Source organism: Hippocampus bargibanti, linkage group LG10 (genome assembly GCF_051943395.1).
Source record: "Hippocampus bargibanti isolate YZ-2025 linkage group LG10, ASM5194339v1, whole genome shotgun sequence".
NCBI classification, from domain to species: Eukaryota; Metazoa; Chordata; class Actinopteri; order Syngnathiformes; family Syngnathidae; genus Hippocampus; species Hippocampus bargibanti.
Genome location: NC_142743.1, coordinates 14,764,038 through 14,785,639, shown reverse-complemented (window position 1 = coordinate 14,785,639; position 21,602 = coordinate 14,764,038). Strand labels below are relative to the sequence as shown.

Below are 21,602 nucleotides of genomic sequence, written 5' to 3'. Positions count from 1 at the left end.
ACTTTTGATAACTGCAAGTTCATCGTACAATGACTTGAGTTTTGAAAGGTACGGAGGCCCTAAGGGGACATCGAAGAAATAAAAACTGCGAGATCTAACCGAAATGCACATGTCGTGTCAACGTTCAACCAGTGTATGACCTACAATTGTAGTTTAGCGGCAAAATGACAACGCAAAACAAATGTTCCGAGTCTCTTACGAGTCCCCCCCTCAAAAAAAGGTTATGGTTTGAGGGGAAAAATTTTATTTGAATATAGTTGCCAAATGATGCAGATGTCAAAAAAGTGTGATATGGATGCAATTCATACACACAGCCATGGACTGTTTGTATTTTTTTGCAAGCTTGGTTAGAAATACCCATACCACATCAAATGGCTACTGAACTAGTTAAAGACCATTTTGGGCAGATACCATCCAACCAGATTGTAAAATAGGACTACATTTAAAAAAATCAGTAGTTGAAGGTTGATTTTTGTGGTGAATGCAATATCAACAAAGTACAGTAAAGTCTCGTTATATCGATATTCAAGGGAGTCCGAAAAAAAATATCGATATAACCGGGACTATCGATATATCCGACCCTGTTTGCATGTAATTTTCTCCGTGTGTGCATAGAAATAGTATCGATATAACAGGGACTATCGATATATATAACGAGACTTTACTGTAGTTGGTTAGCAAACATGGTGAAATTCTCCATTTAAAATTCGATTGTGTAATTTAAGAGTTCTTTGTATATATGTGATCCAGAATAATTTTGGGTGAAACGAAGAGGACAAAGAACTTTCCTTGGTTGATTTTATTTTGTGTTTACATTTTAGAAAAAGAATCCGAGGATTTTGCCTCCTGTATGTTTCCGTCTGGCCTCTTCGTGGTCCATGATGCCAGCGGAGGTGGTAAGTACAATGTATCTACAAAGAAAGGATAAATATAATTCAGGATTTGTGAGTGCAACCCACAAAGCAAATACAAATGCAGTATAGGCTGTGCGGAAAGATTTGGTAGAGCCTCATTAAACACTTGTGCTCCATTGTTTACAGACTAACAGACACCAGGGAACATTTTTTGAGAATAAAGGCCTGGGTTCATTCAACTCATTCAGTTAACATAAATGAATGAAAGAGTAAACATATTGACGCTTAGTTGTGAAGACTCCTCAAACAATATAATAAACACCAAATTTTGAGATAACTCCACTTATTACAAAAGTTGAACTTCAAACTGGTACACTCCACATTTGTTAACAACCCAAACTGTTACGTTACAAGGCGACAGGGGCTTGCAATAAATGCATCAGAAAATGGGATTGCAAACAATTCAAAACACATATGGCAAAAGACCAAGCAGATCTGAACAGCACTTACCAATAGAACGTCAACATTGGCGGATCAGATTTACAACTCAAAACTAGTAAGTAGGACCTATGGTTATGTGTGGCTTGACCTATGAACAGAGATGCAAGTGGACAGTCCTGAAAATAAAAATGCGTGCACACACTTTTCTAATTTGGCCCGACAAAAAAATAAAATAAAATTCCATTAAAGCCCTTTTCCTCAAGCCATGACTACTTCACATATTATCTACACTGGTATTTACTGCATATATGTCAGCTTGTTTGAACATTGCGCTGGGGTCGTACCTGCCCGATCACACATGAATTCGCTATTCAAATACGACATTCGACGACTATGTTGTATTCATTTTACAAATGACGTTTGTGTGATTTTTCTGAAATGCTCGAGAAATGCAAAGTGTGTCGTTTTTCAGAGTAATCGGTGGAATAATAGATCGGACCAACGAATTTAACAATCAGAAAAACGATTTTCAGTAGTTGTGAAGTTGGTGTGTTTCAACTGGGTAATGTTGTTAGAATCAAAGCAATGGATCCCCAGTACAGTTTATCTTGGATGCTACAGAATTCACTGCGCCTAAAAACAATCACCAAATTTAAGTAGAGCTGAACTCGGGCTCACAAACTTCAACTTCTGCAAACATAAGCTTAAACCCAATGGTTCCTGTTAAAAAGTGAATGAATGTAATTCTGGGGCACTCGGCTGTTACAGGCTGAGAAACTACGGGCAGCGCAAACACATGACAATTTGCAGATGGTGAGACCCTCCCTGCCCAATGGATTAGAGGCAAGGTGTTAGTTACATGCATGACAAAAGTGTTAATAGCACGGCAGAGAAACCATTTAAAAAATGTATGGCCACAGAGGTTCTTCACAGGAGGCATAATAAAGGTAGTTATGAACAAAAATGTGTCAAAATGTCATCCTATACATCCTTTGTACTCTGCATAAGTAGTAGCTGAACAAAATACAATGATACACACGTTTCTAGAGCAAGGGCGGGGGTTTTACTATGCCTGGATCCATTAATACACAGTGTCATGTTTATTTCTTAAAAAAGACAGGGCACCTGTAACTCAGTCTTTTGATATAGTGGGCTGTACGGCCTGAAAATACAGCATTCCATCACTTTTGTTTTTACCTATTAAATATAGATGAAGTAACAGTTGGGGTGTCAAACCGGTAGGAAGAGGTACCATACGCATCCGTTTTCGAGTTCGCTTATTGCCTCACCACCTGAAGCACTATTACATAACACCCTCAAAGCACACTACATAAAGTGGGACTGAAAGATGTCATTCTTTGAACAATAAGAATAATTGGGTATCATCATATCACCCATACAAAGAAGGAAAGTATCTGTTTTCTGTGTTGGCTGTAAGCGTGTCGACCTAACAGTACAGAGATACCGGGTTCGATCCCAGCCTCTGTGTGCAGTTTGCATGTTCACCCGGGGCCTTCGTGGGTTTTCTCTAGGTACTCCAGTTTCCTTCATAGTATACACTCCAGAGGAAGTGTGTGTGAATGAATGGTTATTCATTTTGGTGTGCCCTACAATTGCCTGGCAACTGGTTCAGCGTGGCCACTCGCCTACTGCCCAAAGACAGCTGGAATAGCCTCTAGCATCCCTCATGACCCTTGTGAGGGTAAGTGGACCGGAAAATGAATTACGTATGAATGCATCGGCTGTAATTTCTCACTTGTAAATAGAAGAGATAGAATCCCAGCCCCAGTACTAAACTGGCCCCAGGACTGAATTATTAAGTAATCATAAACTCTATTAACGGTTCTATTTAGACATTGAGAGAAATCACATGAATGTCTTTGTAATTTATATCAGCAATATGGATGTTATTCGTGCACCTTTTACCACTCCAATCTCATTTACAATTGGGAGTAAAAATAAGATAAATGTCTTTGACTCATTATCACCGTCTGAGGCATTGGAGCCATCCCACCCATCGTTGCGCTGTGCACAAGAGGCATGGCTGACCCGTTCATGTGCCCATGTTGTGCGATCTTACTATGATGGTTCACGGTATGAAAACAAAATGTTGAGCCTGCCATATAACCCCATCATTTTCACATTATTTAATGTGTTATCTTCCATATCTTTGATTTTAATACACCTCAGCAATGCATCTCATAGGTCTACGTGGATTGCCAGTAGCCAAACAACTTACCCTACTGACATCTCTTCTTCGTCTATATATTCCTTTTACATCGAGCTATGAGTGTTTAGACCGAGACAGAAGTCAGATAAGTCAAGGCCTTCAGAACCAGCACAACCCAGCCTTTTAAGCTCATATCAAATTGAGACGTATTGAGCAGAAAAGGTTTGCAAATGCAGTGAAAATTAAGGTTGCAAACAGTTGCAAAGACACTTGCCAACAGTTGTGACGGTCACAAATAGATTTTTGGGTAGGAAAGAATATTGCCTTTGAATATTGAACCAATGTCTGAAACCTTGAACCAAATCTGAAAACATTTGTAACTGCTTGCAAACCTTCGCCAGTCACTGGGGTAGACAGTGGCGTTATTAGTTGTGAGCATTTTAGGTGGTTAAAAGATGTGCACATTTGCTTGAATGCTACTTCATAACTTGATTCGTGATTTGAAAGTTGGTTGCAATTTCAGATAGTTTGGAAGGTAGTTATTTGGCCACTGGATTTGTGTTATTTTATTTTGGCTGAGTGTCTTTCACATTGTAATTGATCCACCAAATACAGATTAATTTAATTTTTAAGGGAAATACTACCTTTGATGTATCTTGTTATTGCAATATAAAATTACCAATTGAGAAAGAAGTTGTGTTTACATTTGTTTTAGTGTGATGTACAAGACATACATCACATTACTCACCCAAACTGTCTTGAAGGCAAAAGATTGTTCTGCCACTTCTCCAGATCCTTCAGCTGAAGATCAAAACGCGGACTGATCACGCCACACTGGATGAAACAAAGGAACAAATAGCAAATAAAATTAATTTCTGGACAGCTATTACAGAAAAATATGTTACGACTGGACCATCAATTGAAATCAAGCAAGCAAATGCAAAAGCAAGCCATGAATCTACTAACTTCAGAGTAAGATGTTGCTCCGCGGAATTGATCAAAACTTTACCTTGTTCAACCTTCCTGTGAGATTGACGACTATTTTCCCGGCTCTATGGTCATCAATGATCTCAAACTCACCAATGTAACCTGGGAAAACGTTGAGACAAAAATCTGTTATGAGTCAATGAGTCAAATCAGAATTGCAAAACCATGCAGATAACGCATACCGTGCTTCATCATGACGGTCAGGAAGCGCACAATGACCTTGGAACATGGCCTGATGAGGACTTGTCGTTTCCCACGTTTCTCAGCATTGTTGATGCACTTCAGAGCATCTGCGAGAACGTTCATGCGCACCATGATGCCTACAGAAAACAAAACGCTAGATTAACAGACCAATTTAAAAAACACTCAACAATCTATAAAGATAACCGCTTGACTCGTTTGTCTGTAAAGAATGCTCACACTAAGGTTCAACAATCTAAACTCTTACAACAGTAATGAACTGAGTATTCGTATGGCACGGGTCACTACCGACACAATAATAAAAATATAAATCTTCGCACAAGAATTTTTTTACATCAACGACCAACATGGACCCACTGAGATTGCCAGCGGCTTCGACAAACGCACCAATGTGTAAACACCACCTTTCTATTTATCTGAAAAGCCCAGCAGTGCACGACATACCTAAGAGCCGTTGTCTCTAAGAGTGAAACTAGCTGTAAAACTAGCTGTGCTTCACCCTGAGCGCTGTCCTCAGGCCGACATTTGGAATACACTCCCAATCGCGCACAATGCTTGTTAATGTTCGGCAAACAATTTACGAAGCGCAGACTTCGTCTGTTCCGTAAAATCATGTGTCCATTGCAAACCGTTCACGATTTCTAAGGAGCCTACAAGGTAGGCACTGCTCGGCCGCAGGGTACGAATGGCATGTAGAAAAAGTCGCTCATATGATGCAATGAAGAGATAGTCGGAGATGATAAACACTTTAAAGAGTTACCACATAAATATGCTTCAAGACTATTATCAACATTTAAGTAATAAGGATAAGATGATTTAGATTTAGACTGGATTATATGTGACAATATTAAAAGACATCTCACCGGCTCTGCAATATGGCGGAAAGAGGAAGTAGATTGAAGTTGCAATGGATTATGGGAAAAAGTGTAACCGTTCAAAATGTGTCATGAAACCCCCGTTTCGAATGATCTCGACACATACTCTGGCTTCTTTTGTTTATATATTGTATTATGATTATTTTTATGTTTATGTCGTAATTTTAAAGCGTTGTTGTAATTCCGGATTTCCAAAAAATACCAAGGTCCAATTTAATTTAGCGCCTACGTGCGGTGAGGATGATTAACTACAGTGTATATTCTGTTAATATTTTTTTGCCCTGACTGGAAAAAAATCCACTGAAATTGAATAACAGGTTTACCAGTAATCAAATTATTTAAAATGTCGCTTTTGATATGTTCTAATTGTTTAATGCGGCCGGGTGGATAGTGGTTTATGATTCTGCGGTTGTAAATTAAAATATGGGGTCTCTTCTTCCTCTGTGTCGTTTTCAATTATTCTAAATTCTTGCACGGATTTTCTGTGTATACCATCTTCATACTGAAAACATGCATATTACGTTTATTGATGGTGTGATTGTGAGCGCGAATGGTTGTTTGTCTGTACATGCACAGCAATTCGGTGGCAATAACTCCAGTTCTACCTCTCCCCTGAAGTAAAATATAAGAGGGTGCAGATCATCGACCATAATGCGGATAAGTGATTACAGTAGCACTCTAATTTGTTTGTTTTGTTTATTTTAAAAAAAATGTACGTTTTTATTTATTCATGCAAAAGAAAATATAGATGTGTTTTCAAAATAATGATATCTTTATTGGGAATAAATTTGACTGAATCATAATACCCAGTGATATACATTTGAGAGAACCCATTTAGACAGATTACTTTAACATGCAGTAAAATATATGTGTATAAATATGTTAGTGTTGCCTTGTGGGCTATAGATGAGTAAGTCACACAAAGATAATTGGTCGGTATGTCAGGGCTGCCTGTGTACAGTTATAGAACAGGAAGCAATTGCATACATTGAATGATAAATCAAATTCATTGCTCATCAACATTTGTTAAATAATGGTAGATTGATGAAATCCACAACTAAATTTACAAATGACCGAGTAGAAATTATATGAATAAATATATATTCTACACAGCAATTGTCGAAAAAAACATAAACTGAGATTTGAATGAAGCAGATGGTTGCACCATCCTCAAGTCTTTTATAAATGTGACACTCATTTCTACCATGCTCAGTTCAAGATTATAAGTGTATTGTTTTGCACTTCAATTGCTTGAAATGGAAACACTGACCCTGCACAAGTTTAAAGGAAAACAAACAAAGAGGGACCAAAAAACAAAAAACCTTGACCAGTGGGTCTTGAGGCTGACACATGGAGGAGATAGCAAGACCGCTGTTTCTTTACAATTTTGATTGTTCCACAAGTCAACACCTAACGTTGCCTCTGTTCTGCACTTGTAACGCTAGCCACTGTTGCTCCCCATGTTTGCAAGGAAATATTTGTCTTTTTTAGGATTCAAGCCAAGCTTGCGAAGATCAAGACCCATGGCTGCCAGCATCTGGAGCAAGGTGAGTTCCTGTTGTGTTGCCTGGTCTACCAGGGCGGGGCAGGTGGGGTTACACTGAGGCCAATGGCAACTGTCCACCAGGTGAAATGGACACCCTTTGGCTGGAGTTCTGTTGTTGCGTGTGGCTTCCAAACTCCTGTCCCAGCAGTGCAGAGCCCGCGGTAGAGAAGTGCCTCGAACTTGGAAATTCATCCAGTTGCTGAGAAAACAACAAGCAGGTGGGTGAAATTAAAGACAAAAATGAGTACATAGTGACAACTCGCAATGTATCAATAACAATGTCTGGTGTTGAAGAAAAAAAATGATGGAAGTGTAGCATATGAAATCACCATTAACTGCACCATCATACCTTTTAGTAATCACTGTATGGGAAAGGCAGGAAGGTGCAAATACTCCTCTGAAGACATACAAACAAAAAAGGGCACGTCATTTGTCGAGTTACGACTATATTATAATACGCTCCAGCAAATTCTTCATTGTGAACATACGTAACATCTTTCAAGGAGCTCTTCAACTCTCTGCCTAGGTTCTGTATATACTGCCACTGTTCATTGCTCATGTGCTGTCTTCCAATATAGATGTTCTCCACCCTTAGCTGTTCTTCATCAAATAGCCACTGTGCAACAAACAGAGGGGCTGCAGAGAAAAAAAGGTACTGTATGAATTAAGAAATCTCAAGCAATCTGGATGGTCATCAGTGCTTTGACAACTCACACCCTCTTTTGCTTTGCTGTTTTAGGAATTTACTGTTAATGTGTATTTCTGGAGAATATATTTGAAAGTGTTTGGATTGAGGAATCTAACACCGCAAATGAATGCTGAAAAAATGATCATGCTGTACTTTGCATGTTTTATGAATGTGTGGTGATAACTACGAAGGTACACAATTCAAAATGATTCAGCATTTTTTACCTTTGCAGTCTAGCGATGAGAAGGTTTCTTCAGCCGTCATCTGTACAAAAGTGAAGGTTTCGGACGTTTCGCCTCCTATCCAAGAGGCTTCGTCAGCGAACTAAAGTCTGACTGGTCGTATCGGCCCCATTTATATATCCCTAATGTCCAGACCTGGTGGCGCCGGACACAGCTATGATAGGTCCCTACTCTCAGGTTGGGGGGGGGGGGGGCGCGGGACCCCCCCCTGTGGCACCACTGATTGTTCCTACATTCCTGACTAACGATTGGCCTATTACACCCACTCCCCCCGGTATCACCTCATCAGCATAACGACCCTCATCAGCATTGCGAAAGTTGCCTAACCTGTTTTGCCTGAGCAGGCTATTGTATGAACGATCCAAATTGAACCTCACACCACCAGACCGGTTTAATGAAGGATTTTGTTGTTTTATAAGAATCGCCTCTTTCACCCCCCTTTCAAACCACCTATGTTCTTTCGCTAAGATTTTAACCTCATTGTCGTCAAATGAGTGGTTGCTAGCTTTTAGGTGCAAATGTACTGCCGATTGAGGCCCACTAGTATTATCCCTGCGATGTTGATAAAGTCTTTTTTTGAGAATTTGTTGAGTCTCCCCAATGTACTGCTCTTTACAATTTTCATTCTTACAATGTATGGAATAAACTACATTACTTTGTTTTTCATTTGGTAGCCTATCTTTTGGATGCACTAATTTTTGCCTTAACGTGTTTATCGGTTTGAAATAAGTAGGAATTTTATGTTGCCAAAGGACTCTTTGTAATTTTTCAGAAACTCCTGCAATGTACGGTACTGCTACTCCTCTCCTTTTAGAATCTTGAGAATTATTGGTTTCGTTCGCTATTCTTTCTTTCTGACATTTGTTGAATGACCACTGAGGGTACCCACAGTTAGTGAGTGCTCTCCTGATATGTTTTGACTCCTTTTCTCTACCTTCAGTGCTAGTTGGTATTAGTTTAGCCCTATGCTGGAGGGTTCTGATAACTCCTAGTTTATGTTGTAAAGGGTGGTTAGAGTCAAAAAGTAAGTATTGGTCAGTGTGCGTAGCCTTCCTAAAGACTTCTGTTTTTAGCGCTCTGTCCTCTTTTATAATTACTTTACAATCCAAGAAGGCTAGTTGGTTCTCTTGAATGTCCTCACGAGTAAATTTAATGTTGAAGTCTACAGAGTTGAGATGATCTGTGAAGGATTGAATTTCTTGTTTCTTAATTATGACAAAAGTATCGTCCACATATCTAAACCAGTGTCTAGGTTTTGTCCCTGGGAAGGATGTGAGGGCCTGTTTCTCCATCTCTTCCATGTAAAGATTAGCCACTATGGGTGAAACTGGTGAGCCCATAGCACAACCATGGATTTGTTTATAAAATTTTTCCCGAAATTGAAAATACGTAGTATTAAGGCAGATTTCTAATAATTGGCAGATGTGATCCGGTTTCAGTTTGGTTCTTTCATGCAGAGAAACATCCGCCAGCAGCCTCGTCCTCACCACTGAGACTGCTGCTGGGGTTGGGACAGATGTAAAGAGAGAAGTCACATCGTATGATGCCAAAGTTTCCTCAGGTTCCAATATGAGGTCTTTGATCCTCTCTACAAACCCTGTGGTGTTCTCTACGTGGTATTCTGTGTTACCAACCAACGGAGCTAAAATAGTTTTTAAATATTTGGCTACATTGTATGTAGAGGAGTCAATGCTACAAACAATGGGTCGGAGGGGGAACCCTTCTTTACCTGAGAGTAGGGACCTATCATAGCTGTGTCCGGCGCCACCAGGTCTGGACATTAGGGATATATAAATGGGGCCGATACGACCAGTCAGACTTTAGTTCGCTGACGAAGCCTCTTGGATAGGAGGCGAAACGTCCGAAACCTTCACTTTTGTACAGATGACGGCTGAAGAAACCTTCTCATCGATGGACCACTCCTGTACGACTGAGAGCTTACACAGACCTTTGCAGTCTAGGTGTTGCGTTACTGATTATTTTGGCGCAGTCCTGAAATTGTGTATTTTGTCAAATTTCACAATGTGCCTAACATTCTAGATCCTCCTTCACCAAGCAAACAATCGTGTGCAATGATTTATTGTCAACACCAAGACACTTCTTGAAGAAAGCGGCAGGTATTGTGCAACCAACAAATTCAAACCGACTGCTGTCAGGCTTCACAATCCTCAATGATCACATGTGAAAAAAAGAAAAAAGAAAAAAACTGGACACTTGTAAATATGGGTTGTTGCAATATATCAAAATGCATTTCTTGATTCTGCACTATGTACAGTTTTTTTTCTCTCATGGAACGGTTTTGCACATTTACATTTGCACAGTATACAGTTGACATTTTAATTTTGTTATGCTTAGAATATCTTGTTTTCTATCCTTTCACCCCACCCCATCCCTTTTCAATTGCTGCTGTGGACTGCAAATTTCCCCATTGTGGGACGAATAAAGGTATCCTGATTCTGATTCTGATCATGCAATTAACAAACATTGTACTTCCGGTGACAATACACAATATTATTGCTATTGGTTTCAGAACTGGTAATTTTGCTCATTTAAAAAATAACTAACTAAATAAAATAATAATAATAATAATAATAATAATAATAATAATAATAATAATAATAATAAAAAATACATCCAAGTCCCTTTGTTATTGCCGACTATTTCCTTGCTGTCATTGCCTTTTTATCGAACATCTGCATTTTTATTAAGCTCATCGAATTGCTTGTTCTGTAGCCACAAGGAGACACAGAGGGTTGTGTCAGGAAGGGCATCCGATGTAAAAGCTCGGTCAAAACAAACATGCGAATCAAACCTCTGGAGATGGAGGAATGATTCGCTGTGGCGATCCCTGACGGGAAAAGCCGAAAGGAAAAGAAGACATCCAAGTCAGCTAACGATTCATTATATTTGTTCAAACAAAATCTTTAGTTTGTCACACACGAGCACAATGCATTAAAAACTAGCGAAGCACAAAACAATTAAAAAGGGCATATCTGGTGTTGAAACTGAGGTTCCAATACAGTGAATGTGACATGAACACTCTGATGAAGGCGGAAGTATACGCCGAAACATGTCAGGCATTTGAACACCTATAATACACTGTCTGTAAGTAAAGAATCTGCTTTAAATTACAGTGAATGTGATTTTTAAGGCCACTTACAAGTCAGGGTAGAATACAGCTTGTAGCCAAAGAAGCACTGCCACTCCTCCCCTTTTTTATGGAGCCGACGACACCTACCGGGTACCACACCATTCCACAACCTGACAAAGAATACAACACAGACCAGGCTTAATTATTGACACAATAAATGTTGAAAGACCTGCCAAGTTGGAATGACAAGCATTACCATTTTACAGAGAACCTTACATCCATTTTACATCGTTTTACCTCAGGCCAGCCTTGATAGCATCTTCAGGTGAACAGGTAACTGTTTCAGGGCAGTTTGATGATCTCTGATTTTTACTTTCAAGAAACCAGCCAGAGTCCACCAGACCTCGGACCTGTGCCTCTGCACCGAGCTGCTCCAGATAATTGGCCACTCTCTCGATATTCAACAAGACTCCTGTTCCGCCAGCACTGCGGGAAGATTATAATTATTGCTAAGTGGCGTTTAATAAAAACTTCCAGTCGACAATATTTGGGTGGTCTCAAAGCTAGTGGATGGACATACCGACCCACTCTTAAACTTGGGACAGGCAAACCACATCTGGGCTGATCAGGCGTCAGCCACAGGCCAGTTGGGAACATGAACTGGCAAGGGCACGCATTCAGCAATGTGAACCGCTACACTACATGTAGTCCAATGTGCCAACTCATAAAAGGCAATTGAAACTAACATTGGATTTCATTGTATGTGGCAGGGGTATTCTTGAATCTACATTTTTATGACCGTTTGTATTTGGCTGTCAAGACTGTAATATTCAAAAGTGGTTGGGGACGAGGCAGAAATGTATTTGTCTGCAAAAAGTACAGCCTAACTCAACCCAATCTGCGTACTTCTACATACGCAATAGCAATCGTCTTTGCCCGTCTCTCACCACTCACACCACTGCTCTCCTTGTTCATAGTCTTGTCACCTCCCGGATTGACTATTGCAATTCACTTGTCCTTGGTGTCCCTCAGAAACTTCTCCACAAACTTCAACTAGTCCAGAATTCTTCAGCCCGGATCATCACCAGAACCACATCCTTTCACCACATTATCCCCGTCCTCCAAGAGCTCCACTGGCTCACAGTCTAATATAGAATCAACTTTAAAATTCTTCTTTATCCATTTAAAGCTATCCATAACCTTGCTCCCCCATACCTATCTGACCTCCTTCAAATTTCTATTCCCTCTTGTTCCCCCAGATCATCTTCCTCCCTCCACCTCTGTGTGCCCCCGACCCTGCCTATCAGCACGATGGGGGACAGAGCTTTCAGCTGCTCTGCCCCCAAACTCTGGAACTCACTTCCTCCCAGTATTCGTAACATCGATTCTCTTCCCACCTTCAAATCCGATCTCAAAACCCACCTACAGTGAAGTCTCGTTATAACGATATCGGTTATATCAATAGTACTGCTTATTACGATACTATTTCTATGAACGCAAGGAGAAAATTTACATGCCGCAGGATCGGATATATCGATAGTCCGGTTATATCGATATTTTTTTCCGACTCCCGAGAATATCGATATAACGAGACTTTACTGTATTTAAAATGGCATTTTCTGTGTAGCTCTATCTCTTGTTTCTATTATTAATTGTATTTTATTTATCATATTCTATTTAAAATTGTATTTCATGTATTATTGAATCTATGCTTGTCTGATGACTGTAAAGTGTCCTTGAGATAAAATGTACGTATTATTATTATTATTATTATTATTATCTTTTGCAGTGAAATGATCATACCTTGTTCCAGACAACAGAACAACCTTGGCTTGCTTGATTCCTTTGGGAATGAGGTCTTTGATGACCTCTCGGATGATGAGCGATCCCATGAAAGTATACTCAGCTGGTAAGGAATACAGACAGGGAATACAGGAGCGGTATATGCGAGAAGTAATTATCGTTTTCTTTCTGCAGAGACGCACTTGCATTTGTATTTCGATTCCGTTCTTTCTCTCTTCCTTGTCGTTGGCTTGGAGGAGGGGCCAGGGCAGGCCCAGTGCCACTCCAAATATCGCTGGAGCAGTATGGAATGAATCTACAGAAAAGGAGATACTCACTGATGAACCTAAGCCACCCCACGATTACCCAAACGTAATAATAGAGTTTCTTACACAATGTTTGTGTTGTGCCAATAAGGATTTTCGGCGACTTGGGAGGACAATATGCCACGCCCTGTAAATCAAGCCATCAATAATGAAGCAGGGATCATTATCCATGATGATGTAAGTGCATATGACCAAGTACTGTACGATTACTTCACTTACCAGTCTTTGTCAGGGGCCAACCCGAGGAGCTCATTAGTCGAGGAATATGTTGGTACCTGGAATCACAGGTCTCTTTGCTGTAGCAGCACCAGCCGCCTAAAAATAGGGAAGACTAATATGAAATATCCAGGTCCACGCAAAATAAGAAGCAAACGCAATTTCAGCAGAGAGGCCTGCGTCGCTGCGTTGTGTATGAGTCGGAGACCAATGCACCTGCAGCCTTGAGTCAAGCATGCATCCTTTAATTTGAAAGAGCTCTGAATGTTGTCATAAATGTGAACATTTGTATTAAAGCCATTCTTCATGAATTCCCCTATCACTAACTTAAAAGTACACTTAAAAGACTTGAGAGATCTCGTTGAAGCAACAATTGTGCGTTTCTCCAATACAAAATGCACAGAAGGCTGACAGCAACAAAAAAGAAGAAAACCCAAAGATGACGTCTGCATCTAAATTTCAAATGAGGTGTCAACACCAAACAAGCTGACCTCTTCGGAACCAAATTAACCAGTGTTTTTAAAATCTCACCTTCCAGAAATAAAAGCCATCTGCGACTTCCTCTGATCTCTCTTAGGTAAAACCTGCACAATCACAAAACATGTTATAATGACTAAAGGAGTGTGTCACAAGTTGGTATGTTGATGTCCACCAAACATCTCACATTGTTATGTTGATTTTAGCGGTTGTTTATAATCTCTCAAAGAGAATAAAAAAACACTGTGTTTTATCTTTAAAAAAAATAATATGAGATAAAGGTGACGTCAATTTCAAATGAGCTTCTCACCCAGCTGGTGTCCCATCATTACATGTCACATGCGGGTTTTTGAGAAAGTGCAACCTCATTTCATCTGTCTGCTGTTTAGCTACTCGAGCTCCTGCAGCAACGTCCCTTGCAGATTCACCTCCGCTGATACCTCCAGTGGCTCTATTGTTTGAGATGTTCCTAGAGGAGAGAATAGCCTCAGGTGAAGGCTGGATGCCTTCGCTTGCTTGGGTTCCATGTGGAGATTTCTTGGAGGACTGAACTTTTGTATTCCGACTCCAACACTCCCCCAGCAAAAGCAAGAAAGCAATCTGGCCAAGTATCCTCATGTCTGCTGATGATAGAGACAATATTATGAATTCATTACAGGATGAATTGGATGAAAAGTGAACATACCTATTTGACAAATATGCAAAGAGAGTCTCTGAAGTTGCCCAAAAGTTGGCCTGATGATGAGATGAGCGGTAGCAGGTGTAAAAAGATGATGCCAGTCTTGAGCGGTAATGAAGATTTGACCATGTTTTTGATGAAGCCTCCAAATCATCCCTCAGCTTTATAGTGCCATCATATGGATCGGAGTTCCTCCCATTTTTCTCTTGAAGCTCCAACAGATGACACATATCAAGGGGAGGTCCTGGATGACCAGTGGCGAGGAGAAAAGATCCCCTTAACATATTTCTTTGCGCGCATTCAGACGCAAAGCACTTTGCCATCTGGGCGAAGCTCAAGAACATGCCTCCCCGCCTGCCCCCCACGTTCTCTCCGCCGCACTCCAATCTTCTCAGCTTGCTCAAATATCCAGCCTCGGTTGACGTGGTACATCATTTTTTAACAGATTACAATGAAAACGTATTTTGTGCAAGTCACAAAACTAGAGTAATACATGATACAAAAACAAGCATTGAAAATATGGATTTTTTTCAATAGTTGAATATTAATTTAAAAAGGAATATTGTTATGCTAAAATTATAGCATAACATTTCGAAAATTTCCCCATTGTGGGAATATTAAAGGCATTCTGATTCTTTCTGATTCCGATGTTGTAGAAGTTAATTTTGTTATAATACCAGAAAGGTAGAAAGGAGGCAAACATTTTTTTTCTGTAGATGAACAGACCAGCCGTGACATTATAGTATAGTTGCAAAATCTGAGAACTATTACAAGAGCTGTTTCGAAAGCCCTTAACTAGTTCAACACCTTCTGTCTTGATTTGTTTGTAACAATGGGGTTTATGGATGTGGAGTGTATATTGATGCAGTACACTTGCTACTGATTGTTTTTTTACATTTTGGTCACATTGACATCTAAGAGGGGCAAACTTATTACAAAATATAGCAGTAGTTTACCGCGTAGTTGTGGTCTCTACCCCCATCCCCGCTTAAAAAATAAATAAGCAAATTAAGCAAACCATATTGTTGAATAATGGTGTATCAACTCTGACAGCAAACGTACGAATTGTGCATTTTGATACATCTTGACCCCTATTTAAGTGTCACACATGGTGGCCGGTTGGTCAGTTCTCAGAATTTGATTGTTTTCGCTAGAAAATAGATGTTGAAAATAGAGACTCAAACATTATCTGAGACTCATTCACCTTAAAATTAGAGTGAAAGAAATATTTCCTTCCTTTTGATTGATACATTTTGAGCATAATGTCATCAGGGTTTTACCTTTGCGTGTGTTTGGATCCAGGTCAGTCTGGGGCCTGCAGACTCTTGGAGAGAGCGTTTGATGAAGACAGGCAAACTGTTTGAAACTGATCCTTTGCCGTACCCTTGGGATGACTCAATTGTGACATAGCGCTGATCACGAACCTTGGGGTTCTGAAATTCTCATCAATGAAATACACACCATCCTAACATGCCAATCACAGCGTATGATGGATGCTTGAAAGGCCAAGCATACAAAGGCAGTGAGGGTCTATGGGGATGAAGGGAACGCGGCATGTTTGGAGAGTGAAAGAGTGAGACACTAATCAATGTATTACAAAAATAAAGCCTCAGACTTATGTTACATTTAAAAGTCTAGAATCCTTCCGCATTCAAACTCCAAGGCATTTTGTAATATGAGTTAAACCTGCAAAAATAAGGCTTACTGCTAATTAATCCTAGTTATTCAAACTGTGGCCATTCTGTTTTGAGACAATGAAGACCATTGCAATTAACCCAAAATACAACACAAATAAAGCAGAACAGTTGACCAAGTATTTTACTTTGGCAGGAAAAAAAAGATTCTTGACTCAGTTTCAAGCATTCGTGCTATTTTAAACTATGGCCAGAAAGAAAACAGCTCATAAAATGTGTGTGTGAGATCATATCACCTAAATGCAGTAAAAATGGACCCTAAAGACATCACTATACTGAATTTGATCTCCCAAACTGAATCATTCTTCATTCCTTCAGTTGTCTAGACCCTCTTCTAATAAATCAGTGCAAAAATCTGTTTAACAGATACCCCAAAAAGGGTTTTAAAAAATGAAAGAAACTGCTGAAAATGTATCAGCAGATCAAGAGAATATCAGAAACCAAGAGATGGCAATGCTGCTATTTAGATTGTCTTACCTGTATTTGGTTTGACAGAGTGCCATTTTTCTTTTCAATAAGACATTAGGCTCGATGGCATTGCCAAGCTTAAAGACAGCACATTCTCACTGCTGATATATCAGATGCACTGAAAGACTACTCACACACATATGATAAGCAGATCACACCTGCAGTGTCAGCATGGCCAAAGACACCCTCTGATTCATTTTGATTGCTGTGGTCTGTAAATGATAATGGCACGGTACCCGCTCTTATGTCACAAAAAATATGGAAAAATGGAATGGTATTCAACTCATTCCAAAGATTTCTCAATTGACATTGTGTCTGGATGGCTGTAATCCCAGTTTGCACTGTGGTGTGGCTAGAGTGAGCCGCTATTCTGACATAGGGACACAATGTGCTCTCGTGAACGATATGACGTGGGTTTTGGCTTCACGACGTGAAGCTCCCAAAGTGCTTCTGTAATCACAGGTGACCAACAGCCCTGCATTGACGCATAAATATAAGCAACAGGACATCACACCATACTGAAGACATGATCAAACTCATTAGGAGGACTTTGTCACCTTTTGAAAATGGTATTGTAGAGGCCGGAGAAGCAATGAGTTTAATGCTACTAAATGGAATCTTCAATCAACCGTGTTCAAAAATGTAACAACAGTGTTCAATATTTGCAACAAACTGTGGTCTATGCCTTCAAAGCCAGTCACATGTACACTAATGCAGTTACCTCACGTTTAGAACCCCTCATCTAAAGCATCTGGTGAAATGATGCAGCAGGTACATATGCTCCAGACATCTCAAAGTGGACAGTAGAATGCGGATTCTTTACTATTTATAAAATTTGCAGACTGTGTGTGGGTGTTTTCTAAGCCAAAGCTGCTGCTCAAAGTGAATACTTGACCGAATGTTACAGAAGCTTGAAGGAGTCTGTTCAAGCCAACGGCTTCTCGCTTCTGGGAACCTCCATGATTGTATACACAGATGAAATTTCTGATGGCTTGATAGGGTACATTTATTGGCCTCCAGACTCGTGCGGGCTCACCAAATTTATTTGTGTCGTGTGCCTCCCGATTTTCTCATAACTGTTGCCAACCTCCACTAAGAACACCAATAGAATGTTGATGTTTCAGATGCACAAGTTAGAGTTGCAAGAAAAAGTATGTCATATGAATTAGCTCAGCTCTTCATAAACTTGTCATAGGACTTGATTTTATTTTCAATAACCTCACCTGAGACACACACCCGACACATACTGTACTTCAAATGGTACTGCCCCAAAAAAATCAGTACGTATAGGTTTTCAAGTTTTTGTTTTGTTTTCTTTTGTCACTGAGTTGTTGTGCGTCATGTGGAAGGGATATGGATTGTTTTTCAGCATTTTTGGCCACAACATTCATCGCGGAGACTGCTGAGCGGTTGCGTCTTTTCAGCAGCACGAATATGGCAGCACTGTTTTTGATTTGAGAGGAATGTCAGTGCCATTTGATTGTAATTGATGGACAATTTGTGCTTTTTTGTGGCAGCAATGGGCAGCACATCTCCGCTTTGTTCAGCAACGTTGGTGCTGTTCAACAGTCTGCAGCTCGATGGATGCATGGCTTGAGGAGCCCTCGATGAGATTGAGTGTCAGCATAAGGCGCCAATGCATATGTAAAACTGTCGCGTATTGGAATTGAAGCGGATTTATGTGGAACAGGAGATGTGAAGCAATCTCTTTTCATCAATGGATGCTACAGCTTCGTGTTTGCTGCGTGCACATTCCACCATTACGTCCCTGATCCACTGGTGAAAAAGACACTTTGATCCTTTCCTCTTTCATCTAGAACTGCTTCATACAACAAAGAGGGTGTAGAAAGTGCTTAAAACTGAATGACTGTCTGTGTCTTTTGTGTTGTCATATTATGTTATTCAGGTTTTTTTGTTGTTGCTATGACTTAAAATGGCGCCGCGAGAGACGCTGCCTTTACAACATGTCCTGTATTTAGTTTTTTTACTTCCCTTCCTTTCATCTTACTTTCATTACTTTGCTGCTTTGAAATGTAAATTTCTTCACTGTGAGACTAATAAAGGCTAATCCTATCCAATCAAATGATTTGAGCTGCCCTGCACTATAAAATAAATTTATAAAAAAAATGAAAAGTGGTTTTGAGTTGGCCGATTGGAACACCACCTTGCACAAAAATGCTTCCAGCACACCGACAGAACACATAAAGAAAACTTGTCGATCAATGAATTAATCCCTGGGTGTGGCAATCCTTTCAATGCGGCTGCAAGAGCACTGTTGGCTAATGACTGAAGAACTCTTTGACTCAAAACTCTGTTTACAAGTGACACATTAAAAAACCTGATGCAGTTGGGAGACATTTACAAAAAAAAAAAAAAGAGAAAACATTTGGTACAATTTTGAAGTTTGTAAAAAACGCTCAAGTATTCCAATTCATAACTGGGAAAGCATTGTGATGACACCTGAGTTATTTGGAAGGAACATACAACACTGTGGAAGAAAAAATGAAAAAAAAAAACATATACCTACTGAGAAGCATGACAAATAGTGCATCGTGCTGTTGGACTGTTTTGTTGGGAATGGGTGGAAAATTTATTCCAAACACAAGATATTCCGCGGGAGGACGAAACACAATCTATGTGCCAAAAGAACCTGGACAAAAAATGGGCCCAGTTGGAGTCCTGACACCAAGCAGTCCAACACGAGTGGATTGCTTGGTTATCTGTTTTTGTGAATAACATGTCACATTTTAAGCACATTTTAGGACAAATTCAGAATTTGCAGATATCCAGGAAATCCCAAGAGTTCACTTAATTTGTCCTGACTGTCACGTTCCGGCGGCGACAGTGGCAGCTGGCGAACAGGAACGTGTGGTATAGGCGGTGGATCGTAGAGCAGGACAGAGGCGTGGGTACCGGCAAAGGATTTATTAACATAAAGCGCGGGTCCGAAAATACGCGGACCCGGTAACAACTCGTGAAACAAACTCAAAATGACAACAGACAATGTTAGTGGGTGAGTGGCGGCAATCCACCCAACCACACTAACCAAGAAAATAAAGTGGCACACGAGGGTGCAAAACAACCTACGACGCGGTGCAAACAACAAACGCGTTCGTGGCTAAAATCATTCCTCGGGCGAAGCAAATAACGTACTGGTAACAAGTTCCACGTACTAGCTTGGCGTAAGGCGAAGTATCTTCCGACGCTGGGTGGATGCCAGCGTCGGGTTTAAATGTCCACAGTTAATGAGGAGGGAATTGACAGCAGCTGGCGAGCGGCGGGAACGGAGGCCCCGCCCCGCTGTCAACTGGCTCATGACAGTACCCCCCCCTCAACGGACGCCTCCTGGCGGCCCGCCTGGTTTCGACGGGTGAGCCTCGTGGAAGTCCCTCAGGAGCGACGGGTCCAGAATCCAGGTTCGCGGAACCCATTGACGGTCCTCCGGTCCGTAGCCCTCCCAGTCGACCAGGTACTGGATGCCCTTTCCCCTGCGGCGTGAATCCAGGATCTCCCGCACTGCGTATGCCGGTCCTCCGTCCACCATCCGCGGGGGGGGGGGTTGGGCAAGAGGGGGGGCCAAGGGGCTGGACTCCACCGGTTTGATGAGAGATACATGGAAAACCGGGTGGATCTTCATGGAGGCGGGCAGCCGAAGTCGGACCGCGACCGGGTTAATGATGGCCTCCACAGTGAAGGGGCCCGCGAAACGCGGACCCAATTTGGGGGTTGTCCCGGCCAGCCGTAGGTCCCTTGTGGACAACCAGACCTTCTGGCCCACCTGGTAGGCTGGCGCGGAACGGCGACGGCGATCCGCGACCCTCTGGTTCCGGACTGCCGTGCGTGATAGGGCTGCCCTGGTCTCCCTCCATACCCGATGGGCCCGCCGAAGATGGTGTTGTATCGACGGGACCTCCACCTCCCCTTCCTGTGTGGGAAAGAGCGGCGGCTGGTAGCCATAAGCCGACATAAACGGTGACCGACCTGTGGCTGAGGAGACCAGGGTGTTGTGGGCATATTCCACCCACGGGAGATGGATGGACCAGGCCGAGGGACGATGAAGGCATACGCAGCGCAGGGCCGCCTCCAGGTCCTGGTTCTTCCGTTCGGTCTGGCCGTTGGACTGTGGATGGTAACCGGAGGACAGGCTGGCCGACGCCCCCATGGACCTGCAGAAACGCTTCCAGACCCGGGATACGAACTGGGGCCCTCGGTCCGACACGATGTCAGTGGGGATCCCGTGGAGACGGACGACGTGTTTGACCAATAGTGTCGCCGTCTCAATGGCGGACGGCAACTTGGTCAACGGCACGAAGTGTGCCGACTTAGAAAACCGGTCCACTATCGTGAGAATGACCGTCTTACCACGGGATGGGGGGAGGCCGGTGATGAAATCCACTGATATGTGGGACCAAGGGCGCGGGGGGACAGGTAGGGGGCGGAGCAGTCCTGCCGGAGGCTGATGGGAGACCTTGCCACAGGCGCACTCCGGGCAGGCCTTAACAAAGTCCGCCACGTCGTCGCGGAGCCGCGGCCACCAGAATCGCTGGGAGACGAGGTGCTCGGTGCGGCTCACCCCTGGGTGACACGCCACCTTGGATGCGTGCCCCCACTGGAGCACCTCTGAGCGCAGCGACTGGGGAACGAACAGTCTGCCTGTGGGACACTTCTCGGGAGTCGGGGTACCTTTTAATGATTCCATGACCCTCCGTTCGACCTCCCACTGGAGCGCCCCCATGATCTGGTGGCCGGGCAGGATGGGTTCCGCAAGGTCTTCCTTGTCTGCTGGCTCGTGGATCCGCGAGAGGGCGTCGGGCTTGGTGTTCTTTGTTCCTGGACAGTAGGTTAGGGTGAAGGAGAAGCGTGTT

General features: G+C 41.9%; 2 protein-coding genes and 1 long non-coding RNA gene across 4 annotated transcripts; 1 reads left to right on the top strand and 2 right to left on the bottom strand.

Annotated features, from left to right (window-relative positions):
- Window positions 1-784: 784 nt before the first annotated feature.
- rps15a (ribosomal protein S15a) lies at window positions 785-5,616 on the bottom strand. The gene is made up of 5 exons (XM_089006662.1): window positions 5,517-5,616; window positions 4,635-4,772; window positions 4,475-4,554; window positions 4,214-4,299; window positions 785-911 (listed from the first exon to the last, which is right to left on the bottom strand). The coding sequence occupies exons 2-5, from the start codon at window positions 4,765-4,767 to the stop codon at window positions 818-820; spliced, it is 393 nt and encodes a 130-aa protein (XP_088862788.1). The 5' UTR covers window positions 4,768-4,772; window positions 5,517-5,616; the 3' UTR covers window positions 785-817.
- A 740-nt stretch (window positions 5,617-6,356) lies between these two features.
- Window positions 6,357-16,158, bottom strand: notum2 (notum pectinacetylesterase 2). 2 transcript variants are annotated; one of them, XM_089006751.1, is made up of 12 exons: window positions 14,582-16,158; window positions 14,207-14,516; window positions 13,951-14,003; window positions 13,423-13,518; window positions 13,270-13,330; window positions 13,081-13,193; window positions 12,899-13,001; window positions 11,393-11,581; window positions 11,165-11,265; window positions 7,563-7,710; window positions 7,424-7,471; window positions 6,357-7,273 (listed from the first exon to the last, which is right to left on the bottom strand). In XM_089006751.1, exons 1-12 carry the CDS (start codon window positions 14,727-14,729, stop codon window positions 6,970-6,972), a joined length of 1,674 nt encoding a protein of 557 aa, XP_088862877.1. In that variant the 5' UTR covers window positions 14,730-16,158; the 3' UTR covers window positions 6,357-6,969. The 2 variants fall into 2 exon arrangements, with proteins under 2 accessions (XP_088862877.1, XP_088862875.1); XM_089006749.1 differs by having other exon boundaries at window positions 14,207-16,158.
- Window positions 12,922-19,557, top strand: LOC148892592 (uncharacterized). Its single transcript, XR_016116293.1, has 3 exons — window positions 12,922-13,004; window positions 13,073-13,380; window positions 18,255-19,557. It is a non-coding gene; the product is annotated as an uncharacterized LOC148892592 (long non-coding RNA).
- The last annotated feature ends 2,045 nt before the right edge of the window (window positions 19,558-21,602 follow it).

Excerpts from the sequence above, each read along its gene's own strand:
- rps15a (XM_089006662.1), bottom strand. The coding sequence starts at position 4,767 with ATGGTGCGCATGAACGTTCTCGCAGATGCTCTGAAGTGCATCAACAAT. Across the intron at positions 4,555-4,634 it reads GACCGTCATGATGAAGCACG|GTTACATTGGTGAGTTTGAG; the intron begins GTATGCGTTATC and ends ACGTTTTCCCAG. Across the intron at positions 4,300-4,474 it reads TCACAGGAAGGTTGAACAAG|TGTGGCGTGATCAGTCCGCG; the intron begins GTAAAGTTTTGA and ends TGTTTCATCCAG.
- notum2 (XM_089006749.1), bottom strand. The coding sequence starts at position 14,919 with ATGTTCTTGAGCTTCGCCCAGATGGCAAAGTGCTTTGCGTCTGAATGC. Across the intron at positions 13,002-13,080 it reads GAATCGAAATACAAATGCAA|CTGAGTATACTTTCATGGGA; the intron begins GTGCGTCTCTGC and ends ATTCCTTACCAG. Across the intron at positions 11,582-12,898 it reads GTTCTGTTGTCTGGAACAAG|TGCTGGCGGAACAGGAGTCT; the intron begins GTATGATCATTT and ends ATCTTCCCGCAG.